The 26895-nt window shown below is 44.3% G+C and overlaps 1 protein-coding gene across 1 annotated transcript; it reads left to right on the plus strand.

Moving 5' to 3' along the window:
• Positions 1 to 140: 140 nt before the first annotated feature.
• On the plus strand, positions 141 to 21884 carry UTP25 (UTP25 small subunit processome component). The gene is made up of 12 exons (XM_028724755.2): positions 141 to 555; positions 2089 to 2128; positions 3305 to 3557; positions 3643 to 3849; positions 5498 to 5586; positions 5783 to 6193; positions 7295 to 7514; positions 12439 to 12641; positions 14299 to 14481; positions 16627 to 16739; positions 18710 to 18955; positions 20850 to 21884. The coding sequence occupies exons 1-12, from the start codon at positions 449 to 451 to the stop codon at positions 21094 to 21096; spliced, it is 2319 nt and encodes a 772-aa protein (XP_028580588.2). The 5' UTR covers positions 141 to 448; the 3' UTR covers positions 21097 to 21884.
• The last annotated feature ends 5011 nt before the right edge of the window (positions 21885 to 26895 follow it).

Consider the following 26895-nt stretch of genomic DNA (forward strand, 5'->3'; position numbering starts at 1 on the left):
GGCCCCGCCTTCTCTACGTCCATGTTGCGTCAGCGGCCGGGCTGCGATCGCCGCAAAGGATTCTGGGCACTGTAGTCCGCCCCCTCACAGAGTTACAATCCCCAGCGAGGCTCAAGGAACCCTAGAACTGTCTCAATAATACGTGTATTAACGAGAGCATTCAACGAACCGGGGTTGGGGGGGGGATAACAGATATGGGCTGCGATTCTAAACACATTTACTTGCCAGCAAGCTCAATGGGACCCCATGAAACTTCTGCGTAAAGGTGTAAAAAAAACCCTAACTATAAGCCCTTACATGCCAGGTACCAGCCACTCCTCCTCCAGGAGGAGCCAAGGAACCCACAGCAGATTCAGCCCAGCCCACTGTCGTAAGAGGCGGACTTGGGGGGCCGTAAAGCGGCAGGGGAGGAAATCCACGTGGGAAGCGGAGCAGGAAGTTCGACAACATGGGGAAGAGGAAAGCTCGCCGGCAGCAGCAGCTGATCAGCAGCTTGAGTAAGAAGCAGAAGAAGCACCTGAAGGATTTCGGGGAGGAGCACCCCTTCTACGATCGGTGAGCGGGGCTTGTTTGAATAGCGTCTAAGGTGAAAGGTGAAGGATCTGTTTGCTGATGAGGCTTCTTGCCTGCAACGATTTCCCTACAGTAGCCTTCCCTGAGTCGGCGCCCTCCTGGTGTTGTCGGACTACGACTCCCATCGTCCCTGGTAACTGGCCCTGCCGGCTAAGGGTGATGGGAGTTGGAGTCCAACAACGTCTGGAGAGCCACAATTTCCCCATCCCTCACATAGACTGAATTGCTAAGGCAGACTGCTCCGCGGATTTTGGCTGTCCTAAATGCCCTTCTCCCCACTCCTGCAGCATTTTCAGTGATCCATAGCTGAGTATATGTCTTCATTTTCATTTTTCAATGGCCTTTGCTTCCTTTCTTCCTGTGTCTCCATCTCTCACAACTGATAGAGAGCAGAAAGTTTTTAGTTATCTGTCCCAGAATGCAGAGGATATTGCCTCCCCAGTCAGAGGCAGTCCAGTCAGCATCCATCTGTATCGGGAGACAATGGAGGAATGCACCTATGGGGCTGACAGCAAATTGTTGGAAGGTTACAGAGCCTGTAGAAGGTTACAGCTGTAGAAACCAATACTGGAGAGATAAGTTTTGTTGCAGTTGGGGCAGATGAAGGTGTCCGGTTGTGCTGCTGCAGATGCACCATTGTGTTTCTTCTCGCTGGGAACCGCAGGAGAGGAGTGCTGTTGTGAACAGATACCACTTGCTGGCTTCCCATGGGCATCTGGTTGTGATCAAGGCCCTGTTCCTCATAGTGTGCACACTTATCCCACACTCAACCTCTGTTCACTGTTTTTGCATGGTTCTGTAGTGCTTCGAAACCCCGCAAACACTACAGTTTGACAGGAGTGAGCAATGGGGCAAAAGAGTTGTGCGATCCACCACAAATCTTTTAGACTGCCGTTGTAGGCACACTTACCAGGGGCTAAGCCCCATAGAGCTCAGTGGGGCTTACATCTGACTAAGCATGCTTATTAAAAGCTATTGCTTATACCCAGTATAACTGTATTGCTGGGCTCCTCCTCTCCTTTCCAATTATTCAGTGCCAGATTCTCCACAATGTATTAGGTGATGCAGCAGCAATAATAATCTGGGACTGGTGCTTTTTTTCCTTCAGCCATTTGGGGCACTGAAAGGACAACGCACTTGGGATGGTTTGATCACAGCTTTCTGTAAAGTTTCCTCTCTTTCGAAAGGTGCAGTTCAGCTTTGAGCCATTAGTGATCTCCTTCCAGCTCCCAGGTGGTGTCCACACAGGTGTGCAAAGGCTGCACACAGTAGAGTGGTGCAAGCATTAAGGAACTCTTAAAACATTATTCTCTTTTGGAAATCTCTTGTTGTTCCGGTTCCAGTCAGGACATTTTAAGTTGTGATGGGCAGCTATGCTCAGTAATGCTCACATCTTCTTGTGCTAAACTCTCCAAATATTAAAAGCCACACACCATTTTGGTTATTTTTAATTTGCTTCTTCTATCTATCTATCAGTCGCTAAAGATAATTTAAATTCAAATGGTTTCCTTTTAGGGTTTCTGGGAAAGAAAAACCAACTCAAATCTGTGAACTGGTAAGAGTGACCCTACCTTTTTTAAAACATGCTTCTTTTTATATGGATAAATTAATGGGAAATGCTAATGCATGAAAACTGACTAATTGTATTAACACAGTTAGTTCAAATTCTATAGCACATCCCTCCTTACTGCCTTTGCTGTTTCCATCCCTGGTTGGAGTGTAATTCGATAGCTCAGTGTGGTGCTAATAGTGCCAATGTTGCAGGTTCGATCCCTGTATAGGACAGCTGTATTGTATTGCAGAGGTTCGGGCTGGATGATCCTCAGGGTCCCATCCAACTCCACAATTCTATGACTTTATGTGTCTGCTTTAGCGCCTGGTATTTTACCTAGGCTTCAGCATATCTTGTTGGACTCCACTCACATCACCCTCAGCCAAGCACAGCCAGTGGTCGAGCATTGTAGGGATTGTAATCCAACAACATTTGAAAGGCCACAGGTTCTCTATTCCTGTCCTAGCACTTGTGACTTCAGAGGAAAGCTTGCAAATCTGAGAATCTGAAAAAGCTGGGGAGGGTTTGTGGAAGCTTGCAGTAATAACAGAGTAGGACTTCAGCAGTCCCATCCTCTGGCTCCAGCTCATTCTCTATCCCTGCCCCAACCCATCCCGCTTGCACAACACATTTCTGCTGTTGCAAATGGGAATTCCTTTCCCTCCTTCCTGCAGCTCCCCACAAGTCCCAAACATCTGCTCCAGTGAGTTGAGGGATACCCTAGAGCAGATAGGGGTGCAGGGGAAGAAGAGAAGTACCGTCACGGCCCGTGGTGTGCCATTGGATCTCACCCATAAGTTGGATTTCTTAACACTTGAAATATTTATTAGCAGTTTAAGTCCCATGATGAGGCCTGAATCCCTATTGGAAGGGATGCAAGTGGTCCGCATCAGTCTTCTCCAACCTGTTGCTTTCCAGATGTTTCAGGCTACAGCTGAACACAGCCAGGAGTTGCCCATCTTGAGGGCACCATGTTGTAGAAGGACAGTCTACATGCATGAGATCCTAAGTTCTGAAGGAAACCCCTCAGCCTGTGAACTTTGGAGAGTTGCTGACATATAAAAGCTGGATTTGGATAGAATAGTATAGAAGGTAATACTAGGTTCAGCATCCAGTGATCAAAATCTGTATCAGTATGTTTGTATTATATGTTCTGGGTTATTTTTTCCCCATTTCTAGTCAGACACTTCTGAGCAGTCGAACTCAGAAAGTGACACAGAGAATGATTCTGAACAAGCCTCAGTATATCACAAGTTACTGGCCACCTTAAAAACTGCTCCATATTCGGACAGTGAGGATGATGAAGATGAATCAGAAGGAGGAAGCAACAAAGGTGATGCAGAAGTGGGCAGTGATGATGAGTACGAAGAAGATGAGGGAGAAGTGGAGGACGAAGACAATGACAGCAATGCGCCTGACCCCCCAGAATCAGGTAATCCAGCGCATCTCAAATTCTGTGAACCACAGCTCTCATACGAATACAACCTACGACTCTTCTTCTTTTTGATCTGGCATAGATCAAGAAGCACCACTGCAGAAAAACAGCCAAGAGGAACCTGGAGATCCAGAGGCTTCTAGCGACCTAAAACATGAAGCTACTGAAGAATTCACAGACGTGCAGCACGAATCTGAGTTTAGCCTGGAAACCAATTTCATAGAAGAAGAGTGCGGTGATCCTTCTGCAGATGGAAAAGAAAGCAGTGGTTCTGCAGATATTGCAAAAGGTAAAATGCATGGTCTTTATATTAATTGTTTCTTGCGCGGGGGAGAGTACCTACATACAAGCTTCTTGACATCTCAAAGGACTGCCTTCACCTCTTTGGACCAGTCTGAACCCTATGGCTGAATTTGGAGGCCCTGTTCATTGGCATGCCACTAAGTCCAATTAAACTGGCAGACACTAGAAACAGGTCATTTTCAGTGGTGGCCCCTGCCCAATAGAACTCCCAAGGAATGTGTGGTTGGCTTCATCTGTACCTGTTTAAATTAAGAGGATTTTTATTATGGTTGTTACTGTTTTTTAGAGTCTTGTTTCAATTGCTTAAGGAAATTTTGGTCATTTTTATGCCTTTATGTTTTAAAAGGTTTAGTAATTCTGGTTACTGCTTGCTGGATTCTTGATATTTTATATGTAATATATATATTATTATATTGTATTATATAATTGGAGCTGTGATGGTCTTGGTTATAGGTTCATATGTTGCTGCCTAGGGGAGGACATTATTCCTTAATGTAGCCTAAGAACCTTGAGAAATTGATTTAAAGCAGATCTGAGCAGCTGATGAGCCATAGAACCTGTTGCCTTCCACCTGAAGTCAGATGAACCTCCTCTTTATGCTGCCTGATTAAAACTACACAAAGAAGAGTTTGCCATTGCATCTGGCAAACCACACATAGCGAGCTGCGTTTAACTTAAGAGGTCATCAATTGTGCAGATCAGACTTGAACGCTAAAAGCTAATTTGTTTTTTATTGTCACTAAGTTCAGTTCTCTGGTGGTGGAAAAAATCTCTTGCCATTCCTTCCAAAGCCTGCTTGGGTTTGCCAAACCTCTTGAGAATGGGTGTTCCTCTTTTGGGGAATGACAAGTGTTATGGTTCCAAGGGGTTGCTCGAGAGCAAGCAGGCAAATACCTCCCTGCTCAGCTGTGAAGCCTTGCTTTTGATGCCAAAATAAACTTTATCTGTCCAGAGTGCCACTCTCCCGTGGCTGGCTCATTCACTGGCAGAATCCGTGAGTGGGCGGTCCTTAAACCTTCCCCAGCAAAGTAATTTCTTGATGCCCAGTCTGTGCCTCCCCTCTTAGCATGAAAGCTTATTGCGCAAGGAGGGCGTGGGTAACGGAGGACCTCTCTCCTCCCCACTTTGCCCAGGCAAGGTGTCCTGGCACCTCTGAGCCCTGAAGCTCCTCTCCACTGGAGGCGTGGTTACTCTCCTCCACTGAGGAGGAGCTGCTTCCCACGATCTTTGGGGGCTCTCTGTCATCCATCCGGCTTTTCCTCTCTTCCCCCTTGAACCGATGGCAGTTCCCTGACAACAAGGTTTATGTGTATGCTCATTGTAGAACAGAGGTGGACTGCACTGACTGAGGCAGATGGGAGCTGGAGTCCTACCACATTGGGGTGAGGCAGAAGTTCCCCTTTAGCCATGCCGTTGTTTTCTATACTGTAGAATTGCCTTGTCATGCCAGATTCTTTTATGATTACATTCTTCTTCTTCTTCTTTTACTGTTTGATGTAGCATTTGAGATCTCTGACAGACGTCTAACAAATTCATAATTGTGATAGCAATTTCCACCTTCTGATCAGATTTCTTTTAAAAATGTGTAGAGCAGAGTCTAGTTTTCATAACATTGTTTTTATCTCTCCACACAGATCCATTTAAGTGTCATGTCGAAGAAGAACTGGAAGAAAAACAAATAGATAAAATTCTTGCATGCTCAAAATCTACCAGCCAAGTCAAGGTAATAATGTACATTTATTTCATATTCACTGTGGTTGGTTTCTATTCCTTATTTGGTTCAAAACTTGCTAACTGATCTCTGAATGTGTTGTGCTCATCCCCTGTAAAAAAAGAGAAATAGGGTCTTTTACAGCGTATCTGAGACTATTAACAGGAGTTGTGTTTAACCTTATGTTGTGTTTGTTTCTTCTTTCTAGTGGCCAGCACTGGGTCAGTTAGTTTTTTCTTCAAAATTGGAGAAGTTCGGAATGGTTAAGCCAGACAAAGAAGTTGATTTGAAACGGCTTCATCTTCGAAAGCCTTTAGCATCTGCTTGGCCTAAAGTCAACAGCCCATTCCTTTCCACACAGGTGAAATCAAAAGAGCAGCCATTTACTCTACTGCAGAAAGAGCTTTTCTGCATCATGAATTCATACAAGGACTTGTTCTACCCAGAGAGGACTGCTTTAAGCAACGGGGAAGAAGTCCGTCAAGTCTACTGCCTGCATGCCCTGAACCACGTCTTGAAGGCAAATGCCCAAGTACTTGGCAATAATGCCAAGCGAAGGGACCAAAAACCTGGGACTGACGATGATAGCTTCAGAGATCAAGGACTCACAAGACCAAAGGTGAAAGGATTTCCTTAATTTGTCGTCATTGCATGGAAAACATGCCTTGGTGTATGTGGTATTCCCTAAACAGAGCTGCCATTGTACAGTAAAGGCGTCCCTTCAAATCAGCCTATGAATCCCTGACCAGTAGGGGAATTATTCAATCTCTTACAACTTGGAAACTGTAAGGTGCCCATGCTTGGCCAACTGTCCATGAGTCCACAATCATCATGCAATAAGACTTTACTTGATTCCACCCAGTATTTGCTTCTCTTGTGTAGCAAATGATGGACCAATTTTCTTTTTGGACTTGAGTAGAAAACGTTAGTGGAATCTCCAGGATCTATTCCTTGGAGGATGTTTAAATCTTGTATCATAACACTGGGTATGTTTTTTGTTTGTTTGTTAGATCTTCATATTAATGCTCAAATGCCAGGGACAGGGAGTTTGATAATGAATGGCATTGTTCAGTATATCCCATTGAGAACACTCCTTATTTCTGTATAGTTATCTAGAACGCTCTCATTCATATATATGGACCCAGGTATTTACTGAACTGCCTTCTCAAGCAGTAATCTGCCTGCTCACTGAGATTATCATCTGAGACCATTATCCAACCCAACACCACTGAGGATAAAATGCCATTTCATCGGTGGCTCCTCACCTTTGGAATGCCATCCACAGGGAGACCCACCTAATGCCCTTATTACTGTGATTTAGGCACCAGGCATTTTTTTCTACTGTTTTCCCGTGCTTCTTAGAACGGTAAATTTTAACACTTACAACTTTGAACAGCTCTGATTTTCACTGGACTGTTTGAACAGACAATTGCTGTTTTAGTTTGTTGTGCTAGTTATTCTCATTACAATATTTTTTTCCTATTTTTCTACTTTGTTAGCTGCCCTGGGTACAAAGATAAATTTATGTTGTATGTTTGGTAGGATATAAATTCTGCAAATAAATACGTATTTTCAGTCAGCTAAAGCTAGATGAGGGGCACATATTTTTTTTAATGGCTAGCCCTAAATACCTACAATATAGCATCTCACTTTCTGTGTGTCTTCTTTTGAAAAATATTTCTTACTCAAAATAGATTTGCTTCTGCATTTCCCTGCATAGGTGTTGATAGTGGTGCCCTTCCGGGAATCAGCTTTACGCGTGGTGCAGATTTTCATCAGCCTCCTTGAATCGACAAGTCAAAAGAAAATTGATGTTAGTAACAAAAAGCGGTTCAAGGGGGAGTTTGGCTCAGATCCAGAAGAGAAACCGCCCAATCTGAAAAGGCCAGAAGATTATGAAGCTGTCTTTGCTGGGAACATTGATGACCACTTCAGGCTAGGTACTGACATTTTAAGATCAGTCCTTTTTTGTTCTAAAAAATAGTTCAAAGCATTGAGCATGTTTTATAAGTTTAGGGGTTTTTTTTGAATGCCCAGTGGAAGCCCACCATATCTCCAAAATAGTATTCAATTTTTTGCGTTGATTTTTTTTTTCTTGGTAAAGCCAACACTGTCTTGTTTTTAAATGTAATTCTCCCTCTTACCACTTAGACTCCTTAGGGCTGCTTCATTTCTAGGAAAAACAACAAGGAGTCAATTGGCACCAAATTTATTATGACATTTTGTGGAGTACAGTCCATTTCATCAGATGCAGGAGTTGCAGGTGTGGTTTGGTGTGTAGTGCTGCAAACAGTGATTTCAAAAGAAAAAGATAGCACAAAGTGCTAACCCCACTACTTTGTGTATGTCATTTGCTTTAGATCTCTCTGTTTATAATCTTCCACAAGCCATACACACCCACACACACCTGCAATATTTTTACCAGTTGCCAGTGATGTGGGTTTGCTGGGGAAACAATTCCAGTGCCCAAAAATGATTTAAATGTGGTTTAGCATGTTTGCTTTCTGATTAGTTAGTATGCGGTAATAATGTTTTACAAAGCATGCAGTGTAAATTTTGTACATTGAATAACTATCTCTAATTTTTCTGCAGTTGCCAAAAGTATTTGTATGGAACAATTTCCTTAGTGGGGGAAAAATAGTCAAGTGCAATTCATGCAGCTTAGATGTTTCATTTAAAGCCTTACAGATATTATTGAAATACTTGAAAATATTTAAGACATTATAATGACAACACCAAAAACTGTTAGCATTCTAATTTCAGCATGCTGAAAAAGCTGTACAATTATATTGTATGTGCGTGCATGCATTTATGCTTTTTTACAAATAGTACTCTGAAAAACGTACATTGCAACCTTTAAACTTTCCCAGTTTCACTAACAGCACAGTGGCGTAGCGTGGGTTGTCAGCACCCGGGGCAAGGCAAGTAATTTGCGCCCCCTAACCTGTGGATTTGCGCCCCCTAACCCGTGGATTTGCGTGCCCTAACCCCAGATGTTGCGCCTGGTGCGGCCGGCCCCCCCTGCACCCCCCGCGCTACGCCACTGTAACAGCATATTTGTTCATCTTGTTACTACGTAATTTTGAGAAACAATGCATTTTCAGAAATGGACACTCTTTTTCCATGGAAAATTCCATTGTGTTGCAAACAGTTTGCATGGAAAATTTGATTGCAGAACCATTTTTTAAAAAACAACAACAAAGGGCTCAAGCTTGGCCCTGCTTGTAACATTGAGGCAAATGCACAAGCTGGACCACATTGTGCGGGTTGGATGTGATTCAAAACAATTGGTGCTTCAGAATTATGGATGAAGCTGCCGCTACTTAATTGTCTTTCATGCTCTCCTTCCTCTGCTTGAGACATTGCTGCCAAGCGGAGTAGACAGTACTGGCAGAGATGGGCCAGTGGTCTCATTCGGCTATAACTCAGCTCAGTGGAGGACCTTATATCCTGCTCCTTTTTGTTTCTTTTAAACTGCTCTCATCTCCCTTGTCTCTCTACGGCAAGATTGACTTAAGGTAACAAAAGATGGTAGGGAGATGCAGGCTAATTCGGAACCTCACTGAGCATCAGCACTGAGAGCTGTACTGGATATATAGCTCCAGCAGCTACGGGCCCAGCCACACTGTGCAGGGTTGAAAAGTAGATGCCTTGGTGTATTTCCTCGCTGCCACCTACTTCTGCCTAGGAACTGCATCACTTGTCCTTCCTCCTCAAAAGTGAAGAAGAGGTGGATGTGGACTAATTTGGAGCGCACAAGAAAACGCTTTGCACAACCATGGGAAGACGTGCTCAATATGGAGAAATTGGCAGGGACAGAAGCAGTATGCAGCTGTGTCTTGTGCTGCTTTTGGTCCAGTTGTGCCTTTACCCTGCGCAAAGTTGGACCGTGCCCTGGTTTTTCAGGAGTCAAAATCTTAGACACAGAGAGTGTGTCCCCTCTTCTCAATCAGCTGGTTGTTGCTCTGTGCAAAACAGGAAATCTGTCCATTGGTCCTCTGTGGCAGTGCTGTGATCTTTGGAATACCCTTGAGAACATCTTCTGAGGTCCTCCTTTATGTGCCTCCTCCTTGAGAGGTCCGCAGGGTGGCAACACGAGAACAGGCCTTCTCTGCAGTGGCTCCCCATCTGTGGAATGCTCTCCCCAGGGAAGTTCGCCTGGCGCCTTCATTATACACCGTTAGGCACCAGGCAAAAACGTTCCTTTTTAACCAGGCCTTTGGTTGATCTGATTGATATCCTAGGCCCTTTTAAAATGAGACCCCTGGGTATAGGGTGGTATAAAAATTCTAATAATAATAATAATAAATTAATATTAATAATAATTTGTGCCATGCCTTCTCCTTACAAACTGGAAAGTGCCCAGGGAAGAGAGAAACTAGGATAGTGAAGGGTCTGGAATCCATTACCTATGAGGAACAGTTGAAAGAGTTGGATGTGTAAAGCCTGGAGAGATGATTAAGGGGTTTTGTTGTTGTTTAGTTGTCTTAGTCATGTTCGACTCTCCATGACCCCATGAACCAGAGCATGCCTTGGAAACTCTCACTTTCTTCTCAGAGCATCTCCTTTTTTATGTCCATGAAGTTTTCTTGGCAAAATACTCGAGTGGTTTGCCAGTTCCTTCTCCAGACGGGGTTGTTAGCAGTCTTTAAATATCTGAAGAGTGATCACACAGAAAATGGAGAAGACGGGTTCTCCATTGCTGCTGAAGCCAGAACTTAGAAACATTCGGAGAAGCTTCCAGATGATAAAAGAGCTATCTGAGGATGGAACAGATTGCCTTGTGTGATGGTGGTGGACTTTTATTTTGCTGGAGGTGTTTAAACAGAAGCTGGGCAGCCATTTATCAGGAGTGCGCCCTGCATTGCAGATTCTTCACTGAGCAGCGCATTGGACTAGGTGAATTCCCAGGTCCCTTCTAACTCTACACTTTGGTAAGCATAGAGCAAAGCTGTATGCTTTTGTATGGAACATGCAGCCTGCTAATCTACCACCAGCACAAGCACACCCCAGCTGCAATGGTGTGCAATAAACATTGTGGATGCCAAGGTGTGGAAGCTGCAATAATCGTTGTGGAGGCATAGGTGGAGGCAGCCCTTATTCTAGAGTTGTTGAACCCCTAACGAGCCCTGCACTGCGCTGAAACTAGAAAACCGAAATGGAATCTGATGGCAGTGTTGTAACCGTCACTCTTCTTTGTTGCCCTTGAGGACTGGAAAAAGCAGAAATTCAGCAAATGATCTAGATGTTGTGTTCGTCTGCAAAATGGTGATTGTGCAGCTAGAATGCCTGGGGCTTTCAGCTGAGCTCTGCTGTACTCTCCCCAGGTGAAGTGAGTCCAAATGTTGGCTAAACAGAAAGCGTCAAGACTCTTCCAGAAATTGCAATTTCATGCTGGTTTATCGGTGCATTAGGCAGAGTCTTTCCCTGTGGCTTGATGTCTAGGACTCTTGCTATGAGAAGGCTTCTTTAAAACTTAATGTTACTTGAAGGTATTGTCTCATGAAAGATATTGCTTAATCTTAACAGCCAAGAGATGCAAGTAGTGCGTCATTACTGCCGCTGATGGTGTTCCTTTTGATTAAGTCCGGTTGCCAAATGGTTCCCTTCAGGATTTCCCTCCCCTGTACAAATGTGTCTTACCTACTTACTAGGCATGCTGAAAGAAGCAGAGAAGTTCTCTTCACCATAGTGACAAACATGGCTGGCGTTCATTTTTGTGATACTGGTTGCTGCATTAAGTGTCACTTAATGTTGACCCTGTAGGTGTGTTTGGAATCAGGGAAGCAGCTGATCCCAATTCAAACAAGGGAATTGGAGGAAGGTCTACTATCCAGTTCATGTTATTGGTTCCATGTATTTGGACCCACCAGTGGGCTTTACACCATGGCGGTGGTTGCATGGAGATGGGTTGTGCCTCCATTTAGGATGGGGAACATATTTTACTCCATGTGCCAGGCCTTTATCAGGATCTGCCTTGCAGACTTAATTTGACGAGTGGGCAGGGCTGCCCACCTGTCAAAATGCCTTTCACTCTGATGGGAGTGGGAGAGGAGCCTTTGTGAGTTTCCCTCACCCTTCCCCTTCGAGTCTCTAGTCTCATGCTGATCTCGTTCTGCTGCCTCGGCTGTGCATTTCTTGCTGGGAACAAGATCATGCAACCAGTGCAGGATTAAACCCTGCCTGTCAGCTGGTGTCACCAGTGATGTCAGCTGATGGGTGGATGGTCATAGGTTTGGGGAAGATGGCCTGGCAGGCCAAGATACACTCAGGGCCTAGATGTTCCCCATCCCTGACTTAGGGCCTATCCCAAGGGCAGCATTCCCTCATGGGCAACCCTAGCTAGCAATGGTTAGGACCAGAGGAGAAGGAGGAGGAGGAGGGTTTGGATTTGATATCCCGCTTTATCACTACCCGAAGGAGTCTCAAAGCGACTAACATTCTCCTTTTCCTTCCTCCCCCACAACAAACACTCTGTGAGGTGAGTGGGGCTGAGAGACTTCAAAGAAGTGTGACTAGCCCAAGGTCACCCAGCAGCTGCATGTGGAGGAGCGGAGACGCGAACCCGGTTCCCCAGATTACGAGTCTACTACTCTTAACCACTACACCACACTGGCTCTCAGAGACAAATTGGGCAGAGTGACACATGTGATCATTGCCTTTTGTAGAGTAAGCTGCATCCACTCAGAGGTTTCTGTGCACGCTTGCATGCTCACACAACTCACCCATACATGCACAGCCATTGTGATCAGGTGCAATGGTTGTGATGGTTCAGAGACAAAGGAACAGCTATACACAACCGTTCTGGGATTCTGTGAAATAATGACTGACTGGTGACTGGCTTGCTTGTCTGTGTTTCGGCAGGTGTTTCTGTTCTTCAGAAGAGCATACGGCTGTACGCGCCTTTTTACTCCTCCGATATTATCATTGCATCTCCCCTTGGCCTGAGGACTGTTATTGGAGCTGAGGGAGAGAACAAGAGAGACTATGATTTCCTCTCGTCTATAGAAATTCTTATCATCGATGAGGCCGACATCTACCTCATGCAGAACTGGGAGCATGTTTTGGTAATGCATCTCCTTACCCATTCTTACTCTTTCCCCTTGCATATCATGCCTCACGAACAGGGTTGACAAGATAGGTAATGCGGTAAACAGCCAGCGGATTTTAACACTGAGAAATGCGGGTGTTTAGTTTGAACTCATGGGATGGAGACATGTGTTCTGGGTTTCTTGAGTGCGGATGCATTCTTAAAATTTAGTGAAACCGATTCTCCTTTTGGACTGCCTTCAACAGGCAAGGCTTCCCTCTAGAAGTAGCACATTGCTTAGAAATTCTCCTGGCAAGTCTTCCACAGGTAGCGATGGCCACCAACTTTAAAAATAGGATTACAGTGGTACCTCGGGTTACAGACGCTTCAGGTTACAGACGCTTCAGGTTACAGATGCCACTAACCCAGAAATAGTACCTCGGGTTAAGAACTTGCTTCAGGATGAGAACAGAAATCGAGTGGCGGCAGCAGCAGGAGGCCCCATTAGCTAAAGTGGTGCTTCAGGTTAAGAACAGTTTCAGATTAAGAACTGACTTCCAGAATGAATTAAACTGTAGTCATATCTGTGGAGGATAAGGCTATTCTCTACTTCCACTGTCAGAGGCATTATGCCCTGAGTACCAGTTTCTGGGAATTTCAGATTGGTAGAGTTCAGCTGTACTGATGTCTATGAGAAGCCTGCCAGCAGGGCATCTGGTTGAGTACTGTGATAACAGGATGCTGGACTCAATGGGCCACTGGCCTGATCCAGCCAACTCTTCTGATGTCATGCTAGAAAATAGTGGGGAGTTCTTTCTAAGGGCAAATCAGTTGCAAAGTCGTGGAAACTATGAAAAGCAGTATAAATAGCTCCTGTGCTCTCTTCTTGTACCATATTATTTCCTGCGGGCCAGTTGAGAACATTAGAACCAACTAAAAGATTTCGTTTTGTATGGTTTCTAACACTGGATGGTTCAAACAGCACTTAGAGCAAGCCAGGTGTCGAATGACCCTCGTTTCACTAAACACATGCTGCAGTGATCGTTGACAGTCTCTTGGATGCTGCAGAACGATTTTCCAGAAATGAGCTTGAGAGGCAACAAAAGCCTCCTAGCAACAACAGCCAAAGAGCTGTTAGGAACATAAGGAAGCTGCCAAATACTGAGTCGGACCTTTGGTCTGTCTAGCTCAGTATTGTCTCGGCGCCAGGCGAGAATGTTTCTCTATACACCAGGCCTTTGGCTGATTAAACAATCTATGGCCTTTAAAATGTGCTCATGGGAGGGGGGTTATTGATTTGTTTGTTTGTTTCGTTACCTATTTTGTGTTCTCATGTTGTATTTTTATGTTGTGAAGTGCCCTGTGGTCTTTGGATGAAGGGCAGTAAACAAACAATTCTGTACTGGCTGGCAGTGGCTCTCCCAAGTTTTCAGACGGGTGACTTTCCTCTCCCTGGAGATGACAAGGATTGAACCTATGACCTTCTGTATTCAAACTGGTGCTCTACCAGTGAGCCAAATCCGCTGCTCAGTTTCAGCCAGGAAAGGAGTTTAATAGTTCAGATTTCCATTCACGTGGCTCATTTTAGTGCAATGCATGAACTTTTTAGGGTTCTCTTTCCTTGATTTTCCTCTTCTTGCAAACCGATCCAGATTGACGGACTTCTTTCTTTTCTTTTTAAAATCTGCTCACAGCACCTGATGAACCACATTAACCTGTTGCCTTTGGAGTCTCATGGGGTGGATTTCTCGCGGGTGCGAATGTTCAGTCTGAACAACTGGTCCAAGTATTATCGGCAGACGCTGCTGTTCAGCGCCCTCCAGGATCCACAGATCAACTCCATCTTCAATAAGCACTGCTTCAATTACAGGGGGCAGGTTAGTGTGCACATGTATCTATAGCCCTTGTATAGAAGTGAAGAAGGCTTATTGGCCTTCCAACATGACCTTGCAGCAAAGGGCGATGGGAGGGTGTGTGCTTATGGACTTACAGATAATAAATCTTCCCATTCCTAATGTGTTTTAATGTCTCCAGCCAAGCTGACCTCAGATTATTGCTGCCTCCAGTTATTACATTTGTCTCCTGTTGCCAAGCTGATATTGAAGCTTGTTTGTTAAAATATCCCACCACCCCCATTGTCTCGTTAAAGATATAAACCTTGATAGGCATCGCCCTCAACAGTAATGTCCTCTTTCTATCTTCCTTGCATCAACACAAATCTTCTTTGTTCGTGTAAAATAAGGGTTGGCAACTAGTATCCCTGGGGCCAATCACAACCCTATCTCTCTTCCTCCCTTAAATGGTAATTTAGAGTTACAAAGAGAAAGCATAGCGTGCAGGAGACTTCCCTCTAAAAGGAAGTGTTTCTTTGGCACTGGATTCAAGACAGGAAGAAGGAAGGGTCTCCTTTCCCCACAATTCTTGATTTATTTGTCAAATTCACCACTCTCCTTGGCGAGTTGATGGCCACTAGTTTAGAGGGTTTTTAAAAAAAGGATTAAGCAGGTTCAGGAGGATAGACAAATGGCCTTATTAAGTACTGCTAACCTTGACAGCTGAATGAAGAGTCCTTTTTCACAGGCAACTTAAAGGTAAAGGTAAAGGTACCCCTGCCCGTACGGGCCAGTCTTGACAGACTCTAGAGTTGTGCGCTCATCTCACTCTAGAGGCCGGGAGCCAGCGCTGTCCGCAGACACTTCTAGGTCACGTGGCCAGCGTGACGAAGCTGCTCTGGTGAACCGGCACCAGAGCAGCACACGGAACGCCGTTTACCTTCCCGCTATAAAGCGGTACCTATTTATCTACTTGCACTTAAGGGTGCTTTCGAACTGCTAGGTGGGCAGGAGCTGGGACAGAGCGACGGGAGCTCACCCCGCTGCGGGGATTCGAACCGCCGACCATGCGATCGGCAAGTCCTAGGCGCTGAGGTTTTACCCACAGTGCCACCCGCATCCCTGGTAAGGCAACTTACCAGTTGCTAAAGCTAAATAATGAAGGTAGCTGTCATCGCCATGCCCTACTTGTTTCTAAGAGCACCCGGCTGTCCGTTGCTGTTGAGAACAGGATTCTAAAGTAGACAAGGGGGACGTACAATAAAATGTTGCAGTTCCAGTTCTATATTGGTTTTATTCTGCTTTAAGGGCAATGACATCCTTCAGTGATTCCTGGAAATTGCAGTTTGTTTGTTTTTATTTTTTTAAGTTTTAAGTTTTTATTTTTTTAAAAAATTGTACACTCTTTACACCAGAGGATTTTACAACCAAAATAAACCATAATACAAACAAGAACATGACTTTGCTTTTCATTCATGTTAATCTCCTTCATTTAACTCCTTGTTCTTAACCTCTTAAATCACATATATATCTTTAACAATTTTCCAAATGCTGTCCTATAGCTCCCTCCCCCCATTCCCATTACTTCCCTTCTCCCATGTGTGATCTTCTCAACCTAATATTGTTACTCATCGTGTTAACAAAAGTTTGTATTTGTTGTTCCATATATGTCATGATATTGTCTTGTATCCTTGCGCATCTTACCTATCGCATGTTAAATTTAAGCTCCAAAACTAAATCTTTCCATGTATTTCTTTACACACTCCAACTCTTTGTAAATTTTTTTGGTTGGAACATGTTGCAGTTCCAGTTCAGTGTCCCCCTCCTTTATAGGATGTTCCATTCTGTTTCCCCCTCCTGTGTAGTTTTCCATTTTTCCACCCCAAGAGGCAGCCAGTGTTCTGGGTCTACGAAGCACGCTCAGTCCTCATTAGGCTGTTTTGCATCTCTTACTCCCCTGAGCAAGGAAAATATTGTTTATACATTTGCAAACCTTGGGCAGAGGGAGCGTTTGGGTTACATAAGCCAATGGCACTCATGCCTGAGTGCTGGTAATAGAGGGAATGAAGAACCAAACTGTTCCAAGCCGGCAAGCCAACTCTTATCCTTTCCATGAGAGTTGATCTCAGATGTAACCTGTCTGGTCTAACATTGCCTTCATTTGCCTGTTGTGTTTGCTTCTTCTTGCAGGTAGCGGTAAGGAACATACCTCTGAAGGGCTCTATCAGCCACGTTGTAGTACAGCTTCCACATGTTTTTCGCAAGCTGGAAGCAGAAAATTCCATTTCTGCAATAGATGCCAGGTAATGTGGTCGTTTCAGCTGTGCTCTTCTGACATCAGGTTGAGATTTGGTGCTCAGTAGAGTGTAGCATTGTGGAAAGTGTGTGTGTGTGTGTGCAGGCAGTGGGCGGGGGAATAAAATTTAAAAATCCAAGGAAACCAACACAGCCTGCTGAATGGCAACATTATGCACACCAGAATATTCTGCTAACCTCCTGCGGTGCTATAGAAACCTCAGTCCTATATACTAATAGCAAACTCCTTCTCCAAGCACTGATCTTTATGCAGGCAAACGGCACCATCTGCAGACAAGGAGGAGGTGTCAGCAGGGAACCTCAAGCCTTGCCAAAGTGCAGTGAATCTTTAGCCAGGGGGCAGGCAGGGAAGCCTAGCGGGCAGACCCCAGAAACAGCACAATGAGGACTGGGCACACTCCGTAAGCAAAGATTGCTACCTGCCAGGGCTGTGGGGAGATAATAATAACAATTATTATTATTATTATTATTATTATTATTATTATTATTATTATTATTATTTATACCCCACCCTCCCCAGCCAAGACTGGGCTCAGTGCGGCTAACACCAGATATAAAAACAATTGATTAAAATACAGCTTAAAAACAAGATTAAAATACAACATTAAAATGCAGCCTCATTTCAGTAGAAACTCAAATCAAAAACTTTTTGGGGATGAAAACATCAAATCTTTACCAAGGCCCAACTATCCAGACTGGTCCTACGTGGGCCAGAAAAAAGCCAGGGAAGTCCCCAAATAGGGGTTCCATCACAGAAGGAAAAGGAAAGAGGGGAAGGGGATCAGGCTGGTTCCAAGCCAAAGGCCAGGCGGAACAACTCTGTCTTACAGGCCCTGCGGAAAGAAATCAGATCCTGCAGGGCCCTGGTCTCAAAAGGCCCTGGCTCTGGTTGAGGCTAATCTAACATCCTTAGGGCCCGGGACCTCTAGGGTGTTGCTATTTATGGGCCTTGAGGCTCTCCGTGGGGCATACCAGGAGAGAATAGAAAACCAGAGAATGGAACTCTGGAAGATGGCAACCCTGAACAACTCTGCACTGAAACACTCTGTTGCCGGTCCCAATTATTTTCCTTTGGCGTTAGACACTTGCCTTGTGGAGGCCTCCTAAACGTTTCCTTATGGTTAAGTGCTCTGCGTTGCAGCTGCAACATCCCTCCCCAGTCTGATGCCCTCCCAAGGGTTTTGGACTGCATCTCCCATCACTTGAGCAACGTAATCACTGCCATCGTGGAAATTCCCCCTGCTCCCAGCAAAGCTCACCAAGAAAGATTGAGAGCCAAGTGCCCACTCAGTCTCCACAATATCGTGGGGTGTCCTTTGACCCCTCACCATCTATCCACCTAACCAACCTCACAGGGGTGTTGCATAGATAAATGGGACAGGAGAAACCATATAGGTCACCCTGCGGTCCTTGAAGGAAAAGTGGGATATGAATAATAGTAAAAATGCGGAGACTCCACACAATGTTAGATGCAGTTAGTGGTCTGTCTGCAGTGATTTTACTATGAAGACTCTAGTGATCTGTGTATAAATCATTTTTATATGCATTTACGATGTTTTTAATAAGATTTTTTATTGCTTTCGCTAGAAAATACGATCAAGAATAAGATAGCCTGTGGTGCATGTAAAAAATAGTCATAAAGACACATTTGTGCATATCAGTTAAGGGGGAGACCCTCCTTTTGTATTAAGCAGCATTAATAAAACCTCTCCCGAGTGAGAGGAGGGTGACATCTTTCCCTTATTCTCCTTATGTAGGAAATAAATTGGAACTCGGCTCCTTCAAAATGGTCCCTTTTGCAGTGTGTTGAGTAAGACGTGTATTTACAACGTAAAGAGAGTGTTTGTGTGTGATATATATTCTACATTTGCATTAAGTGAGATGCTGGGAATTTTTATTTTTATTTTTATTTTATTTTTTTTGGAGCAGAATAACGTGCTTATGTTTCCTTAACCAGGTTTCATTTTTTCATTGAGAAAGTGTTGCCTGAGAATCGCGATGCCGTCATGTCGCACACACTCATCTACGTCCCGTCGTATTTTGATTATGTGCGCCTTCGGAACTACTTCAAGAAGGAGGAGTTGAGTTTTGTGCACATCTGTGAATACACCAGTAAATCTGGCATTTCCAGAGCGAGGCAATTCTTCCTAAAGGGAGTGAAGCAATTTCTGATTTTCACGGAGCGTTTCCACTTTTATAAAAGGTAGGCTGGGGTGGTTGCTAAAGTCCAAGTCTTTAATAGAAGAGGGTGCATGAGGTCATACTTGCTCCCCCCCAAAAATTAATAATGCTTCATAATTAGGCTAAAAATGTGGAATTTTTCACACAGCACTGGAAGATTTCTTAAATGTGTATTATTTTCATCACCTATGCAGCACCATCAATGTAGATGCTGCTCCACAGATCATAAATATAGGCTCAAAGACAGTACACTTCTGGTTTGATTTCTGAATGTGTTAATAACTGGTGTTTCTTGGGCTCATATTTCTCCCATAGAAAGGTAAAATGTGTCTTGAAAATCATTGCCAGCTGATCATTATGTGATGCTGTGTATACTTCCTTTTGAACCAAAGCTGTACCTATTTATTTAATAACAAGGAAGGGCCATAGCTCACTGGTAGAGAATGTGCTTTGAGTGCAAGTCTCAGGTTTAATCTGTGACTGCTCCAGATTTGGCTGGAAGAGACCTCTGTCTGAAATCCCCGAGAGCTGCTGTTAGTCGGTGTAGACCAGGGGTAGTCAACCTTTTTATACCTACTGCCCACTAATGCATCTTTCTTGATAGTAAAATTTCCTTACCACCCACCAGCGCTCGATGGAAGGAAGATTCAGCTTGTGCCGTAGAACCCCCTACCACCCACCTAGAACCCTGAAACACCCACTAGTGGGCAGTAGGGACCAGGTTGGCAACCCCTTGTGTAGACAGGGCTGAGCAAGATGGACCAAAGGTCGGACTTGGTATGGGGAAGTTTCCCTTGTTCCAGAAGTCTGGATTAAGTGGTAAGAAGAAAGGTGGATAGAGATGACCCAGTTTGACAAGAGGAGAAGGGACCTAGGGGATGTTACTGTTGGGATACTGCCAGGGAGTCCATCATGGCCCCACGTCGCCTCCGGACGTCCATTGATCTCCCGTAGACACGCAGTATCAGCAATTAGCGACACGAGCTCCAGAAATAGCTTGCCACATTCCAGAGCTGATGCACGCTCTTATCAGCAGATATTGCACAGCAAAAGATGCATGCAGGAGAGCATTAGTTAAGTTTATTCAGTGTTGGTCAGAACAAAGAAAAAACATGACCGCCTACTTCAGTGTTCAGGCACCGAGAGAGAGACAACAGCTCTATCAAAAACAGAAAACATCCTGTGAACAGGAAATACGCAGACTCTGTGACTCACAAAGCCTGCTCCCTTTTAAGGTGGAACGGAAATATCCTAACAGTTACTTTGCTGGTCCACTAGAGGAGTGATGTTTGAATAGGAATCCGCAGCCCTTCCTTATAAAAATGATGCCACCTTTGTGATCTTTGGGGCACCAACTGAAGCCCTTTTGATTCACCCAAACCTTTTAAATTTTGAAGGCTGGGCCTCTCAGCATTTATATCTGTATTTTAATGAGGGTGGGGGGGTACAGTGAGGTTTGCTTTTGTTTGCATTTATGTAGATAACAGTTTGATTGTTTGTTTTGCATTGCATTGTTTTTTACTTATTCACTGAAAGTCGACCAGATACCTTTATGATATAGGGTGTCCAACAAATGCCAAACATACAAAAATAAGGTGGGGAGGGAGGAGGTTCATCAAATAGCTGCAGGAAGGTTTCAGGCATCCAGAGACCCTGTTTTTTGGTGGCTAGCAGTCTACAGAATCTATTCTACCTCTCTGCATTGTAACTTTTAATCCTGCTTCACTGCCGGGGGGGGGGGGGGGGGCAGGTTCAGGAAGTCCCATTTCCCTTGTTGAAATCCCAAGTCTGTTAAATTAAAAAAGGGGCTGTGTTCTGTTTCATCTATAAATGGTTAAAGTTTCAAAAAGGGATTTCTGTGTTGCCCGGTTGCATATTAATCATTTTGTGCCCTCTTGTTTGTTTGCTTTATTCAGGTACTCAATTAGAGGCATCCGGAACCTTATTTTTTACGAACTGCCCACCTATCCCCATTTCTATAGTGAGGTCTGCAATATGATGAAGCTGGCAGTCAGCGAGGAAGAGGCTACCTTGACCTGCACAGTGCTTTACTCAAAATACGATGCTCAAAAGGTGGCTGCGGTGGTGGGTGTTGACCGGGCGGCCCAAATGCTCCAGTCTTCCAAAAATGTGCACCTTTTTGTCACTGGAGAAACAGAGTGAAATAAGTGGTGGACTGAGATTTAGAATGGACTCCGTGACCTGTTCAGCCTATTATTTGGGGCTTGTGCTTCTTCCAGAACAAATGTTAGAAAAAGAAAGGCCGTGTCCGCACCATGCATTTAAAATGTGATTATACCACATAAGCAGTTATGGCTCCCCCCACCCCAAAACAATCCTGGGAACTGTAGTTAAGGGTGCTGAGAGTCTTCCCCCCCACATTTGCTTTTAACTGTTTTGAATACACTGTCTAATACAATACAGCTACAGTAGGGATCAGCAACTAGCAGACCCTGGCTCCAGTCCACCCCTCTAGCAAGCACCCTTTAGCCCTACAATGGCCAGTGGTTGCCAGCTGTTCTTTAGGGTCTGGTCCATCATTCTCCACCTGTTTCTTGATGTGACCATCGGTAAAGCTAGATGCTGACCAGAGCACTACGGTGCCCAGAAAAACACAGCCAGCCAGTCACTCACCCTTTGAATAACTATAAACATCAAACATGTGAGAGATGTCTTGTTAAAAAAAAATGTTCTATTTGTGTTTTGTCATTGCATTTATTAAAAAAAATTGTCAAACTTTTAAAAATCTTTGTATAGTGATTGTGTCCTTTAAATGTCACAATCTGTGGTTCACTATAGTCTCCGCCATTGCATTGCTGTCTATTTTTGTTTTAAGCTGATTAACTGTGTCTAATTCCTCTAGTGCAGGAACTAAACACCAATAAAGAGGCAATTCCATTTCAATCCCTGAATTAGCCAGCATTGATATAGGAATGTTCCTTTAAAAAAGAGAGAGTGTTTATTTTTGCATTTTCAGGTTTACAAGCAACAACAAAGAAAATAATTAAAATATAAGCAGTAAATCCCCTTTGACTTCCCTTTTCCCCTTTTGTGGATCCTTATGCCAACATTTTTTTCCTGCTTCTCTTCTCTTACTCCAATTTTATCAAATCTTTAAAAGACCATAATTCAGCTTTCAACTACAAGTATTTATTCTTCCTGGTTCTTAATTCTTCTGGTCAGTTTTGCCATTTCAGTGTGGTCCATCAGTTTTATCTGCCATTGGTAGGGGCTGTATTTTCTTTCCCATCTCTGACCTAACAAAGTCTGGGCAGCTGTAGTCACATACATAAATAGTCTCTTCTGGTCATTTGGAATCTCTGCACCTAAGACTCCTAAAAGAAAAGCTTCTGGTTTCTTAGAAAAGGTTATCTTTAACAGGAATGTTCCTGTTTTTGTACTGAGAGACTAACTTACTTTATTTCTAAATTCTACATGCTTCTCAGGCTGACTCATGGTTAGAGACAGAAAAGCAAGCTGCTAAATTAAGATTAAACGTCTCCTGTCCCTCTCTTCAGGATGTATTTATTAGAGATGAGTGTCTGAGCAACCTAAAGCAGGATAACAAAGTTAGGGAGCAATGGAAAGATAAAGCATGTTGCTTTGTAGTTTCTTGGCAACAACAGGGATGTCATTGAAGTCACCCTGTTCATGAAAGCTGATTTTCGTTTTTTTTTAATAAAAAAAAAAGATCATAACTTTTGGTTTTAAAATGAAAACGTGAGAAATGGTAGCTACATTGCTAAGTGATGGGCCCAGGTCAGAGGAGTGGGCGGCCTTTGAGCTGGGTTCTGTGATACTGTTTGACTGACATCTTGTGTGAGCAGAGAAGAAGAAGAAGAGTTTGGATTTGATATCCCGCCTTTCACTCCCTTTAAGGAGTCTCAAAGCAGCTAACATTCTGCCTTCCTTTCCTCCCCCACAACAAACACCCTGTGAGGTGAGTGGGGCTGAGAGACTTCAAAGAAGTGTGACTGGCCCAAGGTCACCCAGCAGCTGCATGCAGAGACGCGAACCCGGTTCCCCAGATTACGAGACTACCACTCTTAACCACTACACCACACTGGCTCTCATTTGCCTTGCTCACACACTGTGTCATTTGTATTGTGCTGGGAACCAGCGCTGCTTAGCTCTGGATCCCCACCACAAAAAATACATTACTGTCGGCTGTAAATTGGTGGCGCCCCAAACAGGTCTCAGATACCATTTTATAGTTGCAGAGGAGTAGAACTGGCCTAGAGCCATTTTACTCTCAGAGAGATTCCTGCATATAAAATGTCAAAAGGCTAATCCCTCTTCCCTGTATCTTCTCATGCCACTGTTCTGCTTGAGCTGGAATGGGACTGCCCCTTTGACTTAGCTGATTTGACCTTACTCTGTTTCCTGAGAGCCTATTAAGCTAAGTAATACCATATTAACTGTCTCCTCTTAGAGCGCTGATGATGCCCTGTGTAAAAAAGCTTTCAGCATTAAGGGCTGTGTGCTAATTTCTTGGTTGTTGAAAGCCAGATACAGTAAATTGTGGTCCAAAACACTTAATGGGAAACCACCAAGAAATTATCCCTCATCCCTGGAATGAGAGCACACATTATTGGAATTAAATGTTTGTGAAGCATTAAGCAATGACAATGTAAGACAGCCATTCAGAGGAAGGAGCGTGATTTGTGCCAGCATTGGGGAACCTGTGACTCTCCAGGTATTGCTGGACCACAGCTGTCATCAGCCCTAGCCAGGATAGCCGATGATCAGGGATGATGGGAGATGAAGTCCCGCTACATCAGGAGGGCCACAGGTTCCCCATCCCTGGGCTATATTAATGCTCCTTTCTCTGAATAGTCAACTCTACAGCAAAGGAGACAAATTAGAGAGTGTCTGCCCAGATGGCACCCAAGGGAATATATATGGCATTAAGATCTGAGCAAGTGGGATATTCCTCAGGTGTGTGGTAGGTGAAATGCTTCTCAGATAATACGACAACAAATTTGAAATGGTAAAAAAAAACAAGTATTTAAGGTTCCCAGGGTGACTGAATAGTCATTTGCACCCAAATTGCCCATGAGAACACTCTTACGCTGCCATACTGTCTATTTCCAGGGGATATCCAGTATCTCTCATCCACTGGTAAGTTCTCCACTGTGGCAGTTAGTCAGGAACCTCATCTCATTTCCCACCCTCAAGAAGTTTGGGGTCTCTTAGGCTTGAAAGCAGTTAGGCACTACAGGGGTACCTCGGGTTAAGTACTTAATTTGTTTCAAAGGTCCGTTCTTAACCTGCAACTGTTCTTAACCTGAAGCACCACTTTAGCTAATAGGGCCTCCAGCTGCCGCCGCGCTGCCGAAGCACGATTTCTGTTCTCATCCTGAAGCAAAGTTCTTAACCTGAAGCACTATTTCTGGGTTAGCAGAGTCTGTAACCTGAAGCATATGTAACCTGAAGCGTATGTAACCCGAGGTACCACTGTACAAGTACAGTTTGGAAAGGCTGGTGTCATCACTTCTTTTTTGTGCACACAGTCTTGGTAGATCAGGCATGGGGGGCCTCAGGGCCGGGGGCCATTCCTTTTGGCCCTGGACTGGCACACTTCTTGTGACACACACACACACACACCTCCCCATGGTAATGTCTCTTGTTTGCCTGGGTAAGTAGCAGACATATCTGTCCATTTCAGTTCTCCAACTTTCTATTTAATTTTTTTAATCTTAATTTCAACATTTCCAGAATTTGTGGTTATTATTTTTGTGATCCCCATGAAAATCCACCAGCCTTTAGTGCACATTTTACTAATAAAAACTTTTTTGTGTACAGTTTTGACTAATAGCATTTTGGCAAGCAGTTTTCTCTAATGTCCATTTCTGTAAGATAGTTTCACAAATATATGCACTTTCATGTGCACTTTACCCTGGAATATAGAGGGACGTGGGTGGCGCTGTGGGTTAAACCACAGAGCCTAGGACTTGCCAATCAGAAGGTCGGCAGTTCAAATCCCCGCGACGGGGTGAGCGCCCGTTGCTCGGTCCCTGCTCCTGCCAACCTAGCAGTTTGAAAGCACGTCAAAGTGCAAGTAGATAAATAGGTACTGCTCCGGCGGGAAGGTAAACAGTGTTTCGGTGCGCTGCTCTGGTTCGCCAGAAGCGGCTTAGTCATGCTGGCCACATGACCTGGAAGCTGTACGCCGGCTCCTTCGGCCAGTAAAGTGAGATGAGCGCTGCAACCCCAGAGTCGGCCACAACTGGACCTAATGGTCAGGGCTCCCTTTACCTTTACCTTTACCATGGTATATATATTATGTGGCTGAAGAAATGCATTGCAAAATTTGAAGAAGTATGAATTTGAAAGGGTAGCATTGCATATTGTTTCAGAAAGAGTGGTTTTGGCTCATCTTTAAAAGTGAACTGAATCAACTTTCTCCCCCACGCTTGTCTCTGTCTGTCTGCTTGTCTGTCTGTCTGTCTGTCTGTCTGTCTGCCTGCCTGCCTGCCTGCCTGTTTGCCTGCCTGCCTGCCTGTCTGTCTAGAAACCTGACTTTATTGCATGGCTAGAATATAATCTTAAGAGTCACATCCATTGCAGCTCCCATAGGGCTGCCCACAAGGGAATGTGGCACTTAGTCTTTAAAAAAAATCTCACCCCTGTGGTAGATAATATTTCTGTGATGCCCTGGTGATCATAGATATAGATATAGGTGTGTGTTTGTTTAAAACAGCTTTGAATTAATGGCAGGGAATCTCTGATTCCCACCTACAGTGTGCCATTCACAGAGTATTTGGCTCTTTGTTCTCAAACTGTGAGGGAATTAATGCAATTTGTGCTGGTTGACTGACTGAACAGTTTGAAATGAACCATAAAGCCCATCTGTTCACCCAGATGATATCAAGCGTGCTGGGAACAGTGAGGGAATGTAGCGAAGAGGAATTTACAAGTGGTCGTCTTTTCTAAAGTGTGGAGCAAAGTCTTAGTAATTGGGACAGATCTTTATTATATCTACCATATCTGTGACAAACAGCACTTGCTGACGATACCATTGGCTTGATCAAGAGAACAAGGAAGTTATCCCAACCAGGGACCACCTGTTCCACATGACAATTGGTTTTGAAGCAGTTGGCCAGAGGGATAGGCTGTGATAACTCAATCAAGATCTGGCGTAGTACTTGCCCGTTTCCCAGAGTTCTTATGGATTCTGGGACAAAAGGCTTTGACTAAAGATTGAAGTTGCTGCTGCTGCTTCAGTTATTTTTGTAATGGTACTTACCAGCATGGAGTACATCCTTTCTCCCCTCCCTCCCTCCCTCTCTTGTTGTGCATGGCTTTTACCAGGCTCCTTTCCCCCCTTTCCACCAGCCCAATGTTTGGTGTTTTAAAGCCCTAAACGGCCTCAGTCCAGTATACCTGAAGGAGTGTCTCCACTCCCATCGTTCTGCCCAGACACTGAGGTCCAGCACTGAGGGCCTTCTGGCGGTTCCCTCACTGCGAGAAGCCAAGTTACAGGGAACCAGGCAGAGGGCCTTCTCGGTAGTGGCACCCGCCCTGTGGAACGCCCTCCCACCAGCTGTCAAAGAGAAAAACAACTACCAGACTTTTAGAAGACATCTGAAGGCACCCCTGTTTAGGGAAGCTTTTAATGTTTAATAGACTATTGTGTTTTAATATTCTGTTGGAAGCTGCCCAGAGTGGCTGGGGAAACCCAGCCAGATGGGCAGGGTATAAATAAATTATTATTATTATTATTATTATTATTATTATTATTACTATTATTATTACTACTACTACTACTACTACAGTGGTACCTCAGGTTACATACGCTTCAGGTTACATATGCTTCAGGTTACACACTCTGCTAACCCAGAAATAGTACCTCAGGTTAAGAACTTTGCTTCAGGATGAGAACAGAAATCGTGCTCCGGCGGTGCAGCAGAGGCATGGAGGCAGCAGGAGGCCCCATTAGCTAAAGTGGTGCTTCAGGTT

The sequence above is a fragment of the Podarcis muralis genome, chromosome 3 (assembly GCF_964188315.1).
Source record: "Podarcis muralis chromosome 3, rPodMur119.hap1.1, whole genome shotgun sequence".
Classification (NCBI taxonomy): Eukaryota; Metazoa; Chordata; class Lepidosauria; order Squamata; family Lacertidae; genus Podarcis; species Podarcis muralis.

What these genes read in the sequence shown, in the direction of transcription:
- UTP25 (XM_028724755.2), top strand. Translation starts at nt 449, where the DNA reads ATGGGGAAGAGGAAAGCTCGCCGGCAGCAGCAGCTGATCAGCAGCTTG. An exon ending in GCCTGACCCCCCAGAATCAG is followed by an intron (nt 3,558 to 3,642) that starts GTAATCCAGCGC and finishes GATCTGGCATAG; the next exon opens with ATCAAGAAGCACCACTGCAG. An exon ending in TGATGACCACTTCAGGCTAG is followed by an intron (nt 7,515 to 12,438) that starts GTACTGACATTT and finishes GTGTTTCGGCAG; the next exon opens with GTGTTTCTGTTCTTCAGAAG.